At 37.5% G+C, this 19,192-nt stretch overlaps 1 protein-coding gene across 1 annotated transcript; it reads left to right on the top strand.

The window, feature by feature from the left end:
• Window positions 1-1,200: 1,200 nt before the first annotated feature.
• Window positions 1,201-18,932, top strand: LOC145787289 (uncharacterized). The gene is made up of 16 exons (XM_082599004.1): window positions 1,201-1,411; window positions 3,706-3,842; window positions 4,500-4,625; window positions 6,129-6,249; window positions 7,695-7,844; window positions 8,259-8,351; window positions 8,869-8,975; window positions 9,143-9,259; window positions 9,420-9,512; window positions 10,201-10,311; window positions 11,237-13,818; window positions 14,276-14,362; window positions 16,495-16,590; window positions 17,073-17,185; window positions 17,370-17,532; window positions 17,893-18,932. Exons 1-16 carry the CDS (start codon window positions 1,315-1,317, stop codon window positions 18,014-18,016), a joined length of 4,317 nt encoding a protein of 1,438 aa, XP_082455130.1. The 5' UTR covers window positions 1,201-1,314; the 3' UTR covers window positions 18,017-18,932.
• The last annotated feature ends 260 nt before the right edge of the window (window positions 18,933-19,192 follow it).

Raw genomic sequence — 19,192 nt, 5'->3', positions numbered from 1 at the left:
AAGTCTATTACATCACCCTACCTGAAGTTGGACTATAAATAACCACAGTAGGCTACCAAACCAGGCTGAAGCTAAACTAGCTGAAAAGAAGAGAATGATGTGCAGTGAAACTTGGTCACTCAACGTAGTCGCAAGCTAAATGGTCATGGTGATTTTCCAGTCAAAACAGTCTGAACAACACTACCTTGACTTAAATGGCTTTAAAACGTGTACCAGACAGTCAATACGCTGTTAGCTTAAGGAGAAACGCGTTTCAAACAATTGGCGTTCGATTTTAATTATTTATCAGACTTTTGTGCTGTTTTGGAGAGTGCTTTAACAGAAAAGAGCTCCTTACTCTGTTTATGCTCAAAGATGGAGAGATAAAAACGCTTTCAGCTGTCAAGAAAGTAGCGACAAATCAGTTCAGATGGGGTTGGGTCTACGGATTGGGCAAATGTAACTACATTAACTTGCTTTGATATACTTGGATTATTGAGTGGCTGGCTATTGTTATTTGAAATAGGCTGTTTGGCACAATATTACGTACAGGTTCTCTAGCTTCTAGCCTATTTTTGAGAGTTTTTTTCATGTGTTTCAAATGCAGGAAGTGTTTACTGTATGTATATAGTTCAGCCAGTGTGGAATAGTATCAGCCAAGAAGACGTACGTCCGACTGAATTAATCAAAAAAGAAATAAATTAAGCCATCTGTTATAAAACTGTGCTTTCGTGATTCAGTTTACTGGGATGCGTTGTAAGCAATATTTTAAAAAAGTTAATCTTTATTTTAGTCGATTTCTGTGATTTATTCGATCGATAGAAGAAAATGAGACACGTCCATTGACCCTAAGCAGTGGGAATTTTTTTCAATCTTGTCCAATCCAATCGATAGTTGTAATCGTTCGACCACAAAATTGAATAAGAGAAATTGATTGGATCATTGTAGATATCAAATGTGTTTTTCGAACTCTACTTCTGAACTGCCAATACCCACCCCAATGTTTCTTAATTATTGTTATAGAATTTTGCAGCAAATATTAAAACTTTGAACTGAACTAGATCCAGAGATAGGAACAGGGCAAGGATTGAGAGTTGCATAATAAGAAAATAAAAACTGTGGAAAATTCACAAACTTACATGGGATTTAGCTTAAATGCATTAGTTCTGTGTGTACCGGACCAGTGAGTAGCTTTGTTACTTGTTTTTCCAGTCATACAAATTAGACTTTCTATGTATTGTGGCTTAGAAAATGTTTAAAGTAACGTTTCGCGATTAATTTATTTGTCTGTGCTTATAAAACTGCAGAAAGGAATAATCTTCCTTATCCAGCAAAATGGGAAACTACAGCTCAAAAAGAGAAAACAACGACTTGGAAAGATCTTTATCAAAACGGTGGAAAAAGTCTCAAAAACCTCGAAATTACTACAAAGGTAAAAAAATGCATTTGGTCGCGGTTGACTATCTCCGCTATCACACTCACACTGTGTAGCACTACTTTTTGTGTCTCAGTTTGCCTTGGTTTAGCTGCCAAACAAGTATGTAGCCTACACAAGTTACAAAATCGGGTAATGAAACAATCAGCATGTGAAAAGTATTAGTTGTGAAGAGCACAAAAACAATAAATGTAATCATTACTGCACCATTATGCTGCTTTTATCAATGAATAGGAACGATAACAACTCACACTTACAGATTAAGTTTGTCAGCTATTATTCATTTATAACTCAAAATGTTACAAAAGTTTAAATTACAGATCGAAAAGTTCAAAAGCTTATTGAATGCGCCTTTTTATGTGACATAGGAGGTAGCTTTCAAGAAAGATAAAAAAAATCTGAAAAGTTATTTGTTGTTGCATAATGAGAACCATTGTGTAAACTGCGGTGGGTTATTGACTTTCAATATCAACCCCTTGAGATGCTTATCGTGTTTTGTGTGTATTGTGATTTAAATGCACCAACACTTTGCACTGAAGTTGAATGTTTTCGTCAAAACTTCCATGCTTGATGAATTGCATTTCAAATATTGACAATGTACAGCTGTTTGCATAATGCGGACGTTTTTACGAGAAGATTTAAGCAAACGTTTTGTTAAGTCATAAAATGCTGACACTTGCTGTGTGATTAGTGCAATTTTGCTTGATACTTTTGTAGCATTCGCCAAGTCGTCATTTCAACATCTTTTAACGTTGGAAGGTTTGAAAAACGATTAGAAACGTTGCTTTGAACTTTACCTAACTACTGTATTTACTGTGCTAGTGAGATTTCAAATAGGCTACAAATACAGCATGGGGAAAGACGATGCAGTTCTTTCAAAACAATATCGTTTGGGCCATGAGGACTTAATTTATCGTTGTTTGGTTTAATCGGTGGGCAGTCACAAAAGATAGGTCTTCTTTGTGTGAAGTTATCTAAAGGATTTGAGAGCTAACAAAGGAATCTATTGTTGAAAGAAAGTTTATTTTAGGATAAAGCAAAACTGATTATCTTTGAACCTTTCATACGGTCATACCGATAGGTTGAAAGAATATTTGCTTTATAACTCAGTTGCCCACACTTAAAATGAAGCTTTTCGTGCTTTCCTTTCAGAGCTAGGATAACAATTGAGGGTGGCAATTGAATCGCTCCATGTGCATTTAAAAGTTATTTAAATCTCAACCAAAGATATTTTACCCGATTTAAAAAAAGCTTTACTTTTTTACTTTATCCATCAATCAATTGAGTTGCCTTCGAGCTAACACCAGTGTGACCGAAGAGATGTCCAATATGATAAACTGATTTTAACTCATAGTTTGTGAGCTGGTAAACAATTTATTTGCTAGCCTAGCCAGTAACCACGTTGGCAATAACACGTTTATTTTATGACAAATTATTTTATTACGTGTCTCTGTTATTTTTCAAAACTAGCAATATTGAAACGCTTCGGTTTACTTCCACAGTCGTTAAATTTGCGAGCACACTTTTATGAGTTTATTTTCACTGAATTCGATCAAATCGGAAATTCACCCAATATTGACGTGTGCCAGTTGCTCACCACGTGATGTTATATTTCCAGTTAGTAAAATACCATAAGTTTAATTCTGCAGATGTTAGAACAACGTAAAAAGGCGTATTTTACTAGCTGGGTTGATATAAAGGAAACAACGCCTAAGGACGTTAGCAGGTCAATGCGGTACGTTTCACGTGCTTTTGTATACCTACCCCAAAGTCTTGCTAATCTGTCTTGTCAGGACTTGAATACAGCTTTCGAAGTCTATTAACGATACAATTCGTTGTTATCTTCGGCTTACATGGAGCTAAGGGTTTTCTTCTTCTTTTGTTAAAAGTCTTTTTTAGTTTCTCAGTTCCCACGGTTTGACAAGCGGAAGTGAAGAACTGCATGGTTACCTTTTTAAAATTCGCATTATTGGATTAAACCGAGACAACAACTAATTGCAAAACTACAGTTATTAAAAACAGAACACAATTAAAAATTGGGTGTGTAATTACCAATTGTTTTTTTTTTAATAGACTGCGACATTTCAAACCCATTGTTGTTAAGTCGCTATCGCCTTTTCGCTACAACTAAATGACTCACAAATAGGTTGACATTTTTTGTTTTTTCGACGTGGAAACACTGGATATAATGACTATTGTCTCAAAGTTGCATTCAAGAATTAGATACCCAGTTCATTCTGATATTTTGCTTCATGCCGTGGTTCTACAAGCCTCTATGTTGTTGTTTACAGATGTCTCTGATTTGGATGCAGAGTACAAAGTTCCAGTTCATCTTCATTATCGGTCACGTGACTCGGTGGAAGATGATTTGTTTATGACAGACGAGAAGATACCTTGTCTCATTCACTTGCACCAATTAGCTACAAATGTAAGCTTCCTAACTAGATTTAATGGGATGTTTGTAACTACTTCATTGCTATAACTGTGCATTGTGACAGTTAGGCTACACGTAGACTACTGTAGGTTTTAAAAATGCAGTGCTTGCAGTTTGGATAATACTTTCCGCATTGTGGCTCAAAGGTTTTCAACTCCGCACTGTTAAAACGTTTTGAAAATAAGATAGAAGAATATTTTGTAAATCAATACAACAAACTTTCCGATACTACAGCAATAATTTCTTGGAGTTTAATGTAACCGTATACCTCCGCTGCAAATGATTATCACGCTTGAGTGAATTTATGTCATTTTTGTTGCTGATGCGAGGCATTTAACAAGTTGTTTTCATGCTGTTGGGGCCATTATCTCTGTACACGTATATAATAGCCTCGTAGTCTTCGAGAATGATCACATTTCACTTGTGCACAGTTAATGATAAGGTTGAAATGAAAACCCAGGCAGCAACTTATTTATTCAACAATCTGCAGACGTTGACTCAACGCAAAATTCTGATTTTCTGATTTGAGAGTGTTGCAAATTTGCACATTGCAGCTCAAGTCAAATAAATTGTTTTCAAATTTTGTTTTGAGACAAAATTTCAACGGTAACTCGCAAAAGGATATTGTTAGCATTGATATTTGTTTAACAGGACACAGCTGGAGTATTTCGGGGCTCTGAAGAGTTTAGAAAGCCAACCAGGCCAAAATCCTTTGACCCACATATCTTGCTTGGAGATGAATATTCCACGCAACAAGTTGTTCCTGCCAAATCGACGGTAAGTAGGCATCAGACAGCAACCTACATCAAGACAGCAACTTTCCAGACAGCAAAATCTGTCATTTTTACACTGATTCAACGTCTGCAGACATTAGGTTTTACTGTCTGGGCTGTCTACACAAATCTTTTATTTGCCTAGCTACAACACCTTTAAATGTTGAATGAATAGAGAAAATGATTTTTGTTTTGCCAGGAATTGTTTTTCTTTCTCCCTGAATATAATGTGATGTTGTTGTTTAGCTCTTGTGCGTCAGTTGTTCTCGGGCAGATCACTGAGTCATTTTCTGATTCAACTTTTGTTCAAATTATCTTCCATTTATTCTCCTACTTTTCTATTGTTAGCCTGTAATCGATGTTTAGCTTTGGTGACAACTTGTCTAACCGGTGAAAAGATTGCCAAGAGATATGATATTGCGTCTCATAAGTACACGTTCAACGTTCAATATTACAATAATATTTTCATAGCCTTCCTGAAAAATTTCAAGTCAAGACAAGTTGTGTTTTCGCTCTGTCGTGTCAAATTGTTTACAGCACAACTGGGTTCAAACAAAATCAAATATAGCTTAAATTTTGCAGCCTGGAATCGATTGGAGAAAGTCTGATTTGGCGATAAGAAAATTACTTAGGCAAATTAACATTATAGTCTTTTTATAAGTATTTATAATAGTTTTAGTCCATGTGCACCGGCCTCCACACGGTGCACATGGACTGAGGACCCTGGACGTCGAGACTGTCGAGTGGCTGATGACTTCCTGCCCTCCAATCTAGCCTGGAAAAACCTGCTCAAACGCCGACGCCGATGATAGTTTTAATAACGGTATATTAATACCAAAATTTACTGCGTGGATCAGTAAGCGACAAAAAAACAAAACATTTAATATTGACAAAATTGCACAAGGTTTATTCCTGCTTAAAGAAAACAATTGAACAGCTGAAGTAGTTTTTAAAGGTTTTCATTGCTTCACTTGCTCTTGAACTTTGAACTTCGTCTTGAAATCCAAAGCCTTGTAACAATAGCTGGGCACTTTACAAATCAAAAGTTGAAGGGCTGTTAATCTTTTTCTTTCCTCACGCAAACCACAACTCTGACGTTAGTATTACTTTTAAATAATGTCGAAACAACGTGTTGAAGCTACTTTTTTTATTGGCTGTCCAAAGTGTCAGGTAATCGACAAGCTAGAGATTAGGGGTTATCGTGAAGGACTTTTGGTTGTACGATTATTACGTTGCTGAATTTTCATTGCAGTTGCACTACGGACAGTTGGCAACTGTTGTTGCAGTTACGCAAATCAAATAAACCAGAATTGAAGATAAGACTAGCTTAGCAAGCAATTGATCTGTAGGCTATAAAATTATCTTTTTATGAAAATGGCTTCAGCTTTGCGTATTGCATCATATTAATTTTAAAGTTACAACATAAACCTCTACTAATAATTTTGGAAGAGTGTTTCATCAAGAAAACACATCAAACGTTAGCTGAACTTTCTTCCTTGACTTGCAGATGGACATGGTGCCATCTCCGAATCTTTCTGAGTCTTTCAGTTCTCAATCTCTTCTCCCAACTCCAAAGGAAAAAATGGAAATTGAATGTTCCCAACATAAGTCTGAAGTCATTGCTGTTGGTAAGGAATAAATACTACTAAAGTGTTACGATATACTCTACTTAGTTATCCAACATTCTCTTTTTAAATGTAATGCAAAGCAACTTATAAATGTACTAATGTATTTTGAATGCAACAAAGTACATAAGGATTTCGCTGCAGGCTATTGTACTTGAATAGTGAAGCATTGCAAAGTCTTAAAAAATATTTTTTGCCTAATCTAAATGTTGTTTTTAATAATTACACGCTGCAATTAACAGAGTGGTTCTCAACCGTTTCATTATCGTTTGTCACTTGAGCAACTTTTTCAAAAGCAAGTTTCCCTATTCCGTTATTTTTGGATCAGATTTGTGCGTTTATCTTGCACTCGCCTCTCATCCTGCTTCAATGAATTCTTTGATGATCGTAACTTGTCCCAAAGAGAAGCATGTACCCCCGGTTTAGTTTTAGGTAGCATTGCCCCAACTCAAAACAGAGATCTTTCCTGGATGGTTGTGTATTTTGTTCCTGTTATCGATTTCGTTTGACGTTCTACGTATTTATCCACTTAACAACATCTGCTTTTTTATATGAGAAACAAATTATTGTTTACATTTAAATAGGTATAAATACTAATAGGTATTTATGTATTATTACTTCTGTGCTCTTAACCTATCAATTAATATTAATTAAAGCATTCATCAATTAAAGCGACTTTTTTATCGTAAAAATAACTATAGTAGTCGTAGTCGCCTACAAAGAATAGACCTATGACATGATTTCTTTCAATCACAGGAGTCGCAGCAGATTTTTTGCTAAATAACCGAGATATCATTTTTGTTGTCTAGACGTCTAGTTGCAATTAATCAATACATGAACATTATCCGAATTTGAATTGATGTTTCATAAAAGCTTTGCCATCAAAGCAAGAATCGAATTTAAATTACCTGCTCATAGTCCATGGAGGTTTGGGTTTAGGTTGAAAAGTAGAAAGTAATGCTATTGTAAAAGCTCTAGTATTACCATTTAAAGCCTGGTTATTTGAGGCAATTATTGCGGCGGCTTTGGTACCAGACTGGAAGAATGTATGAATTGTCTGAAGTTTTCTAATGAAACGAGGTCCAGCTGAGATTTAAAAAATCGCTCAAGCACAATGGTTGCTTAAATGGCGCAACTTGACACTGCATGGTCTCACTTTACCTGTCTGGTTAACAGACCAGTGCAAAAACACTTGTGTAAAAGTAAGAAATCTTAACAGAAAAAGGTCTGACAGCTGCTGAAGAACTAATTGTTACTTTGCGATGAAAGCGTGGCAGTAGCTTAGCTTATGCAATACACCGTGACAGTGTGACATATACACTACGCAGTCAAAATGAAGAAATAGTCTGTGCGACACTTGTATAATTGAAATTCTTGCTAGCCCATATTCTTACAGTAACTTCAAAAGTTGACTTCATGCTGAGCTGAAAGATACTGTTTTTACTTAGATACATCAGGAGCCCAGTTTGAACGCAGAGTTCATTTACGCAAGTCACAGAGATCCTCCATCAGTGCAGTGCGCAGGAAGAATCAGCAAAAATTTCGTGAACGCCATAAGACGCTCACCGCCTTGCCAGGCTGCATAGCCAACGAATTGGGTAAGTTTGTGACGTCGGATGTCATTGAGTTAAACTTTTGATACTTATAATAAAAGCTAATTTGTGAATTTGAAATTAGAGTATAGCCTAATTTTAATTTTACAACAAATTAAGTAACGTAATGACTGAGAGTACGTCATATCGTAAGTTAAACCGACGATATCCGAAACGTAGAAACAGTTTATTTAAGCTTTTGATTTATTTCCTTGTTGAAGTGGTTCCGTTTATGAAATGCTTGTTGTTTCAAGGCTGGATTTAAATACACCGAAACTTAATAACCCGGTTTCCCACTACAGTATTCCATTTTCATAAGGCTTTTCATTATTAAAATGTTTGGTTTTACCAATAGTGCTTTTTTGTATTTTTGTGACTAAAAATAAGAGTATGCTTACTAGTTTTATAATGTATGCTTAGGTCTTCTGCAGTCAGACCACCGACGGAGTATCATGCCTTCTGACAGACATTCTAACTCATCATTTTTCGGAGATACCTCTGTTATTAGTGGAGGTACGTAATTTAAAACACCCAACTTCATCTTTAATTAATGAGATTTATTTAAATCTTTTTGGGAAATGGCTATTTTCTCGTGTGAAATCTATGAAGAACAAGGTGAATTTTCATTTTTCATCATCGAATGACTATAGCAGCGGCTTTGCTTGCGGCCTACGTGTCGGTCGTGATGGGCCGCATTGGAGAGTAGGCTTGTATTCGTTGGAAGCATCATTAATGACCAACAGAATTGAAGCCAATGCTTTGTAAAGATTTTTGTAGTTGAGATATTTTTTTTGACTGTCATTGAGTGGCCGAAAGCGCCTGTCATACTTTCGTAAGGACATTGGTTCGACATCGGACCAGAGCAGGCTTCATGACTGTATCTTGATAATATGCTGACATGCTCGAAAGAGGTCACGAAAAAATTACTTTGTGTGCATTTCCATCTACACATTTCAAATCTTAAGCAACTAAGCCAAAACTTGGACACAATTTAACATGTGTTGATTATTTTCATTGATTTTATGTTCAGGCTCTACTTTTGTCCCGCAACAGAAACAACACTTAGAAATCCAAACCGATGACGTCAAAATACTTACAGCTTCTCCAATCAAACGAAGGCTCAAAAACAGACATTCGGTGAGTTGGAATTCTTAATCGAAATGAGTCACAGATATGTAATGAATTTTTCATAAGTCTGTTTTATATTTTTGAAAAGATTTGGCCATATCTATAGTGTCATTCTACTGTAGCTTGAGCAAATGAAAAGATAAGCTAATATTTTATGTACGTTGTGCATGATGAAGATGCCAAATGTGCGAAGTGTGCCTGTGTCTCCACAAACACGCGTTAAAGAGCAGTTACAAGTCATCAACACTAATGGAACCTTTCCTCGAAACAGAATTCCAACAAACGTAGATGAGGTAAGATTACCAAGGCGCTGCAGTACTACCATTGTATCCAAACATGCCGTTTCCTTTGTTGTTTTGCAATGTTAGTCCTAACTTGTTGAGAAATTGACAAATGACAAAAGTTGGCAAATGTATTTTCACCTTATTAGATTTTCACTCTTTGGATTTCTAGGGTAATGAAAAAAAAACCTTACAAAATGGTCATGTCTCTGCTGAAAGCACTCCTCTCAAGACAAAGCCGTTCATGAGAGAGAAAACAAACATGGTAAGCTGGTTTGTTGCGCTGTAAAAGTACGAGATAAGCATTTCAGATTTTCCCAGTTGAAATAACTTATTCAGAAATGTGGACTTGTTTATGGTTTGCGATTTAACCTGCACTGCACAATTCATGGCGACCTTTATGCACAGACCATGGCAACATGCAGCTTGAAATTTGATTGAAAGCCGATCTGATAGTAGGCAAAATCGCGAGTTACTTTTGTGCTATTGTTGCTATTCAAATGACGGGCTAGATTTTGGAACTTGTGCTGGAAATTCAAAAAGCGTCTGGCAACATCGGTAATTGGGAAAAGTTATCATATTTTAATGTAATTTTAGGAGTTTTGCAGTGATTTGAAATTCAGTGATCAGGATCACAATTCGGCAATTTAGATTCTCCAATCTATCATTTTAAAGAAATATAAAGTGAATTTAGCTTAAATTTCAAAATCGAAAATACACCGGCCTTCAGTCAGGTCTCCAGCTCGCACTTTGTCAAAGCCTGCGTATACAGATCGCCATGGCACAATAGGATTATTTTTGCGTAAGTTACGATTTAAAAGAATTTTTGGCATTCAACAAATTTAAGTTTTGTTGACCTGTTCATTTTCTCGAAGCGGTTTTCAAGTGGAACAACACAACGCTCGTGTGCAACGTCTTGCTAACAGGTGATTTGTATTTAATTGTAAACACAGGTGGACGATAGAATGTCTTCGGGTTTCTGGAGCGGCACAGAAAGCTGCCGACATTCTACAACTTCGGAAACTCTCATTCAAAATCAGAACGTCAAACAGGCCTTGCAGCAGGTTGGTGTTACCGAATGGCCGCCACTATAGTCAGGCCATGTGACAATTGTCAACCACTAAGTTCTTAAGCCTACAGCAGCGCCTGTTTGGTTTTATGTGTTGATGGATAGATTAGAGCAAAAGCTTAACTAGAATTTTGCGCCAGTGAAACAAAACATAGTTAAAATTGCTCGATATGTTACACGTTTGCTGTAATTTACCTGCCACCACATAAAATCTAGCAGGCAAGGCATGTTGTAGCATTTAACATTTGGTGGTATTCATTTACTCAGTCACACCGCTGAGGCGCTGACAATCAACAACATGGCTAAACTGGTTTAAAAATTGGGAAATATTTTATTGGTTGTCGGTTGTAAGGTCACGCAGTAATGAAAGCTTCTACTAGACATTTACATTACGTTGATCCGATGCTTATTGAGAATGTGTTTTTCGAAGAAGACACTGCTCAGTTGAAGATAGACACGAGAATTGGGCTTTTACTTTAAACCTGTATCAAGCATAAGTCTATGAAAACGACAAAAAATAAATAAACTATTATCGAAAGTGCATAAATGTTTGTTGACTTTCCCTCTACACACCTGGATGAAAAGTAATTTGATGATTTAATGCAAAAGATCACGAACTATAGTTAGCACTTCGTACTGCACGACGAACCTTGTGTGTCAAAAATTAACATTTCTGATAGTAGTGAAAAATTTCTTAATTGTTTAAAATTCCCTGGAATGAGGTATTACCTTCAGTTTGATTATTTCCACTAATTCATTAGTTTTGAGTTTCAAAAACTCAAATATTGAACCAAGTGACTTAACATTAGGCCTACATAATTCTTTATAAAATAATATCTTCATAAAATAATATCTAAACGTTTTTTTTATGAAATGCTTAGCAAATTGCAGTTTGTTGTTTAGCACTCATTTTTGTTCAGATGCTGTCCAGAAAATCTATGGAAGTGGCAAAAGAACGTTTTGGAAAAACTATTGATGGCGACAGTGACGTAACAGCGTCTACTCTTTCCCTAAATAGTCGACTCAGCACACTTGAAGATTCGCTGATGTCATCATCCTCATTATCTCTTAGTCATTCTGGTCTACCGCCATCTAACGATAGGACACCAACCGCCGAAGACTCCATGTGCATTCCAAGATCAGAACTTGATACCTCGTGTCGAATGGATATCTCATCACCCAAAGGAGCGTATCAGTTTATGAACCTAAATTATATTGAACCTGAAACCAACTTGAATCACTTAACTTCCCCAATGAATCTTTTGGTGCTGGGTGATAGGCGAGGAAACGATGGACTAATAAAAATTGACTTTGATAGCACAAACAGTTCAATACATTCCCTGGACCAAGATGGTTGCAATACGTCTATGCATAATGACAACCAAACGGCTAAGTATAATTCTAACTTTCCTGCAACTTTACCTGTGGCTGGAACTCAAGAACCGTCAGGTGTACGTCATCCTCGTAATGTTCCTCCTGTTGAAAATCAACTTGTTTGTGATCCTGTACACAACAACGAAATTTTACCGCAGAAAAAAGATGTTGTTGATGAACATAAGAGTTGTGTTGAGGAGGATGGAGCTAACAAACAACTTCAGAAAAGAAATAGAAGCAAAAAGTTAAAAACAAAGCCAGTGCCCCCGCGCAGAGCGTCCAGTCTGAAATATCCTCGCTGCTGTGAAACTGAAAAGAAATTTACATACATGGAGCCATCTTTAAATTCAAATGAAGTTACGTCCAAATTGCCAACAGAGCAATCTTCTGAGCCCTTAAAGTTAAAAAATAAATGCCATCTCAAGAAAAGGGATTCGTTTGGGTTCAGTACAACAGGCAGTGTCGAAAGAAAAAGAATGTCCTCAGCAAAATTTCCAGCCATTTGCAGGTCATCCACTTCTACACAAAGTGATGATTTTCAGCAGCCGCGTTCTACGCATCAAAGCACTTCTTTATCGATAGCAAAACCTGTCTCTATGTCTGATGAACAGCCATCACCTCTTTGTTCAGTATCACCTCCAAGTCAACCTAAGCAGCCTATTTGTAACTATAAAAATAACAAGGAAACTGTTTCTTCCAGTGACGTAGTAAAAGGATCTTCTCCTGTGGCGGTATTTGCTGGGTATCACAATTTGTCGATTTATTCAACTGACAACTCGCAAAAGGATAATTCATCCGAAAGGATTGTCAATGAAGGCTGCACAGACGAAGCATACAGAGCGAAGCAAATCAAAACAGATGAATCTAGCAAACAGAATGAAATATCTCTACCGCCCACAGAAATGTTGCAATTGTCCACAGAAGCATTGCAACGTAAAACCGAAGCTCGTAGTTCAGATGTAATAAAAAGTTCGACATGTTTCACACCCACTGCCACTGCAGTTGAAGCAGACGTAATTCAAGATCAAGAAAAGATATCTCACAAAACAGAATCACAAACAGCTCCCGAAACGTTGGGAATTAATTGGTCAACTCAGCAGAAAAGCCAACCTTCACTGGAACAAAAAGAGACACCACCGCTTTCCCCTTCTGTTGAAGAGAAATTGTCCATATCTATACCAGCAAAGGTTCATTCGCCTACTCTGGAAAGAGCATCTCTGAAGTGCGTTGTCATGCCTACCACAGAAAATAGTGCACCAGATGTGATTCACTGTAACTTAACGACCAAACCAACCCCGGTGTCAGTGAAAAAGCCATCAGTTGTAGCAAAGCCATCAAAACCACTCCAGGCACTGCCGTCAAACGTTAAACCAATCATTCGACCAAAGCCTGTGCTGCTTCCAAAACCTCGTCATCTCGAAAAAGAAAATAAAGAAAAAACTATACAAAAGTTACAAGTAGGTTCGAAAAGTCAACAACTGAAAGATAAAACGGCAAGTGCTAGAGCTGCGTTCTTCGGTATTCCCTTCAAATCGCCAGTAGAGAAAACAGAAGAAAATTCTTGTAAAGTGAAAGTTGTAAGCCCAGCACAAGTAATCAGTCAAAGGCAAAACAAAGAAGTTATGTTTGATGGTGAAACCGATATTGACGCTGTAGATGCTGCTGACAGTAAAGAAAATTTAAACCAAACATCTAAAGGAAAAGTGTATTTTGATTTTGAAGTAAAAAATGTAGATTGCGTCGTAGTTACAACCGAAGAGAAATTATCCACTACAATACCTGACGCCGATATAGAATCGATTCAAGAAAGTGAAGCAATAATGGAAAACGTTCTGCAAGAAAAAGATAAATCAAAAGAAGACTTTAAAACTGAACAAACATTAAACAACCCAGACAGCGATGTGCATATGGAAGACACCAGCGAAAATCAAAATGCCATGATTAGTGCTGAAAAAACGGTAACCCCTGTGACAACAGCTGAACATTCGTTTAACAGCACAGTATTTTCACCACTTGATAGCGTTGATGAGCTGGACGGTTGTTCTCCGACTGAGCTAACAGCTAAAAGTATCTCATCTCCGAAGTCATTAATTGATAAAAAACCTGACTTCAAGACTTCCATGCAAAGGTATGTGGCCTTTGGTGATTAGCTGTCAATTTAGTGTTGGCTTATTGTTGTTTTAATGAATCACGTCCTACTGATCGATCCTCACTTTTTGGATAGATCGTAATTTGATGTTACGGACGCGGAATTTTATTGTAGCTTGCATAGCAGTAAATACAATACAGCAGGCAGGTCGTTCCAAGAAGCAAAGGCTACCATTTTGCATTGTTTGAAAGTTTCCAGACGTTAAACTGATGATAAAATAGTGACTTTGGTAGCTTGTTACTTGTCAGGTCGCATTGCCGTCAATGTGAGAGAAAAAGTTGGTTTCTTTTTCATTGATTCAACGTTTGCATACATTAAATTGCAGACATTAAATTGCAGACATTAGCTCTCGACATGAACTGAGCAAGCTCAGAGTTGTATCGTGATTGTCGTGGCTTAGCGCAGAATTCTAAATAGCTTTTTTGTGCTTTTTTAGACTCAGAGGATCACTGCGGCAATCAAGCGAAGAAATGAAGATCTTGTCTGTTTCTCCATCTTCTCTCGAGAGACGATCTTATCCAAGGTGAAAAATATTTTTGCTTATTTTATGCTTTTTGAAAAATATTCAGCAAAATTTTTTTAATTGATTGAATCTTTATTCTCGGACTGGAAAGCTTCTTTGAGAGCTTAATCCTGGTAGTTTTGCATACTTGTAGACTGTAGAGGCTTTGAACCACTGACGCAGGCCCGGCCGCGAAATTTTTTTTCCTACGAGATTTTTGTCTCATTTATTTTAGTCACTTTAAAAGTAAGATTTTCCGAAAGTGTTTGAGAGATTGGTTGATTCAGATTGCGAAATAACTATTTGCCAATAAAATTCTGTAATGATAATAAAATATAAGCTTTCCCTAACCCTACTTTTTTGAAAAGCTCTTGTGCACCGCAAAAATTAATTTAAAGAAAAAAAAAAGTTTGACTTCGACGGGAGTCGAACCCTCGTTCTCACGATTACTAGGCGGAGGATGATACCACTGAACCAACCGTGCCAACGAAAAACTGTTGCATTCCACACGGTTTTAATACAAACTTTTACCAAAATATGTAAATGAGACAAAAATCTCGTAGGAAAAAATATTTCGCGGCCCGGCCACCGAGATTGACCGAGTGAAGCTTCGATCGTTAAAGTGTTGTTGCCGGGAATTATTCCATCTATTAGGTGCCGCTTCTTCTTCTTCTCTCGTTTGACTTGTAGCAGCTTAGATTGGCAATGCCTCCTCGTGCAGCCAAGATACGGTAGTTGGGTCCAGTTGTCGAATACCAGTGATTCCACTTGGGGGTCGTAAGATGGAACATTCGTGGAGTATGTGTTGCATTGTTTGTTCTACCGCTCCGCAGACACATATCGGCGAATTATGCAATCCCCACCTAAACAGATTAGCTCCAGTGCAGCCAACGTCACATCTGATCCTGTTCAACGTGACCCATGCCTTTCTTGAGAGGTCTGCTCCAGGAGGGATGGAGAGTGCTGGCATAACTGAAAACTGGGGAGGGATATGTGGCAGCTCGTTCCATTCTTGGGCCCATGTTTCCATGCAGCTGAAGTTCTTATCCACAAGTTGTATAGCATATCGATGGAATGGGCGCCTTGATGATAGGCGTTGAGGTCTGACTGGTCCATTTGTTTGGGAGTGACTGTGGAGAAGGTGTTGAGGATCGAGTCTCGCATGTAGAGCCAGTTTGTAAGAGGCTTCTTCCCTACGGACATGAGCAGGAACATGGTGCCGCTGAATGGAGAGTGCCGCTGAATGTTGAATGGAGAGCAGTCCTTGACGTGCGTTGCTCAAGCGCACACCACGAGAATCGAACCAGCACCGCTTGATCTTAAAGCTTCTTCGTTCACGAAGTCACACGTTAACCAACCGAGCTATCGGGGCAAATTTTTCAAAGTTAAATCATTTAAAAAAATTATATTTCAACCAAGGATGTAATTTTGCTTCCAAAACAATAGGTTTTAAGTTGAATTCCATACAGTGGCGTAGCTAGGGAATGTGCCGCCCGGGGCGGATTCAGATTTTGCCGCCTCTTCAAGAAAAAGCATGTGAAAATGAAATGCGTTTTTTCTCAGATTATAATCAAAATCAAAAATCGTAGTCTGAAAGTGCCGCCCCCAGACGTGCCGCCCGGGGCGGTCCGCCCCCCTCCCTAGCTACGCCACTGATTTCATATGACAACTATGTAGGCCTACATAGAGTGGAATAGAGGTTTAGAGATTTTTAAAACCAACTCAATGACTTGCCTTCTGATAAACTTTCTTCTTTTTTGCACTTCTTCATTTATAGACAGATAAAACCAAGCAACCACGCGGCATTTAGCATCATACATTAGAGTGAACATAAAACTATAAACTACGGACGTTTTCGGCCATACTCACGTTAGCCCTTCTCAAGTAACGGAAATAACTGATTTTACAATAATATCTACATCGAAAATAACTGATCTACACAATGAAGTGAAAAACGAAATGCACAAGAATGAAACTGCAAAGCAGAGGCGAAAGGCACATCACATGGCGGTTAATTAAGCGAGGCAAAAAAGCGCATCATTCAACAAATTATGACAGATCTTCATTCATTGCACACATTTAGCTTGCAATGACAACTTATACAAACGCAATCGAGATCTTGACATTTAAGACGTATGTCTTCTGTCGTTCAGGTGCAATACGTCAAGTCTGGATCGACGACGACGTACGTCATCTGGTTCTACGTCACGAGAAGATTTCAAAGCGTTGCTGCTGCAAACTTCCCCCAAGTAAGTCTGCTGTATTTTTTATAAACAGTTTTTTGATTTAAAGGAGGTTGAAGTGAAGTCAGGGGCTGAAGTGCATGCCTCAAGTGTTCCATGTTTAGTCATAGGTTTTGACACGTTCATTCAGCCTGGATTGAACGCAGTAGTCATCAAGCCTTTTTAAGGTGGTGGACTTTTTTGGCATATTGAAATAATGACGGATCTTCATCAATTTTAATTGAAAACAATAATCTGAAACGCCATTAAGAAACTAAATCTAAAAAAATGGTTGATAAAGTGATTATTATCTGTCCATAGCCTGCAGGCAATCGCAAATTTGTTTGGTTTAACCACTAGTGGGGCAGAAGGAAATGAATTTGAAACAAAAAACAAAGTTTTCTTTGTCTGTTGAAAGTTTTCCATGAGTCTCAATTGTCCGCGATATCTAATTTAAAAACAAATTTAACAAGTTTATAGAAAGCTATTGACAGAGCATATTTTTGAAGGGGTGCTGCTGGATCTCAAATGAGTGCTACAGAAAAGTTGCAAAAAAGCATGCACAGTTCAAAGATCAGCAGAAGAAGTTATGAGGATGAAAATGCATCTGATAGTCCACCAGGTATTTCAAACGACTCTGTTTCATAGATTGGCTTACATTTATTTTTTTAAACAACTTATTTTTAAACTATTTTTAAACAAACTTACTAACTTGGAAAGTGATTTTTTTTACATAATTTTTCTTTCAGTTTTACAAGCGTTTGTGATCTAAAACATAAGATGATATTTGAGCAAAACATTTTCAGACACACCACGTCCCGGTATGGTGTCAATGGGTGACATTCGCTCTGCAATGAGCACCTCCAGACAAGGACGCAGACCAAACAGGACTCAAGATTTCCGGAAATCCTACGCTGGATGTACAAGTTATTCTTACAAGAAGCACCCTCCATTATCTCACAACGGAAGGTAGTTGCTAATTTATGTTGAAGGTTGACTTTAACATTTGCTTATGTGGATTTCAAAATATCTTGATTGTAGTATTATAACATGTCCATGTGGCACAGACCATTTCCTTTATCTTTGTGCATAATAAGAGAAAACAATTTTTTTCTTGGTTTTAGAGCTGTACTAGGAAGTCGTATGCATGTGTGTCCCTTTGTCAGTGTCAGTCCTTCTTCACATTAATTCAATGTTTATAGATTTTAAATCAATGTAAAAAAAAGACTTTGTAGTTTCACACGCGCATCAGTACGGTGAGCTGAACAGCTGAATTCATTGCAATCAAAGCTAACCTTACGTGATTGGTTTCATTTCCTTTTTGTTTAGGTTTCACACTAGGAGTCGCACTCCCACTCGCCCTATGATGGCAATCAGTGAAGACGTCGAAATCGAAGCATCTTCTGATCCAAAAGAGGAACCAGCAAGACCTGTGAGTGTCTCAGACCTTTGATGCAACAATGGCTCTCCGCTCATAAGGTGATGGTTATCAAGAAAACTTTATTCGAGAGATGGAGAAGAGAGATTTCAAACTACTGACTGAAGAGAAAAAAGATGATTTTGCGTCGATATTGCGTAAAAAACATTTACATTTTTAGTTAACGGTGGTCACAGCGGTAAACCATAATCTCTTCGTGGGAAAATTGTAACGTAAGATTCCCAAATCCGTTCGTCTGCATGCAATGACCCAAAAATAAACACACTTTCGAAACGTCTATTCAAACAGTGTATTCCAGTAAAATTAGCCCGAGGCTATCGAAAATAGGTGTAACGCCTACACCTCTAAAAAAAACTGTCACTACAATACAGATTAATTGGATAAAAGACGGAACCTTTGTCCAGCTAGCAAGCACTAAGCCAACAGTTAAATGTGCGGCCAACTTTCAAACAATCATTTTACGAATGACCAGAATAGATATCAATATCTCAAATTCACGTAGAAAGTAACTGTGACGCAATAAATGAAAGACAATTATGAAGTCATTCCAACAGGTGTTTAAGCTGATGTAATATTTCCTGTTTAAACAGGCCCAAACAGGTCTTATGAACGATGGTGCAATTTTGGCACATGCTTTAGGAATTTCCATGACGTAATATTCAGTAGACTTGAACGGTTTTATATGACGTTTGATTTGTACAGAGATTGGCTGTAACAAACGGATACACGTCAACAAGCTGATGATTTTTTGAAAACCATTTTCACCACCGTGCTTTTGCAAACTATTAAAAATGTGCTGATTTTCAATCATGTTTCAATCTTTCTGTTACTGCATTTTTGATGTTATAGCCAACTGAAAAGTGAAATAGGCTAAGTTTGCTATTCCTACACAGCGGAAGGCACTGTAATAACTGTCTTATTTATTAAAGTTTAAAGGGCGGGGAAACCCAAATTAACTTTTTGCGAGTTTTTTGTTTCAGCGTGATGTCATTGTGTACAACATGCGTTTTAGCAATAAAAAAAATCCAAATTTTGTTGCCCTCGTCTCGCTAAGGCCGCTTTTGTTTGATACCCGTGGTCACAGCGGTAAACCATAATCTCTTCGTGGGAAAATTGTAACATAAGATTCCCAAATCCGTTCGTCTGTATATAATGACCGAAGAAACACACACTTGAACTTCTTTTCAAACA

This window comes from Aplidium turbinatum, chromosome 18, assembly GCF_918807975.1.
Source record: "Aplidium turbinatum chromosome 18, kaAplTurb1.1, whole genome shotgun sequence".
NCBI classification, from domain to species: Eukaryota; Metazoa; Chordata; class Ascidiacea; order Aplousobranchia; family Polyclinidae; genus Aplidium; species Aplidium turbinatum.
Note: the sequence above shows the minus strand (reverse complement) of the source record. Positions and strands in the feature narration are given on the sequence as shown.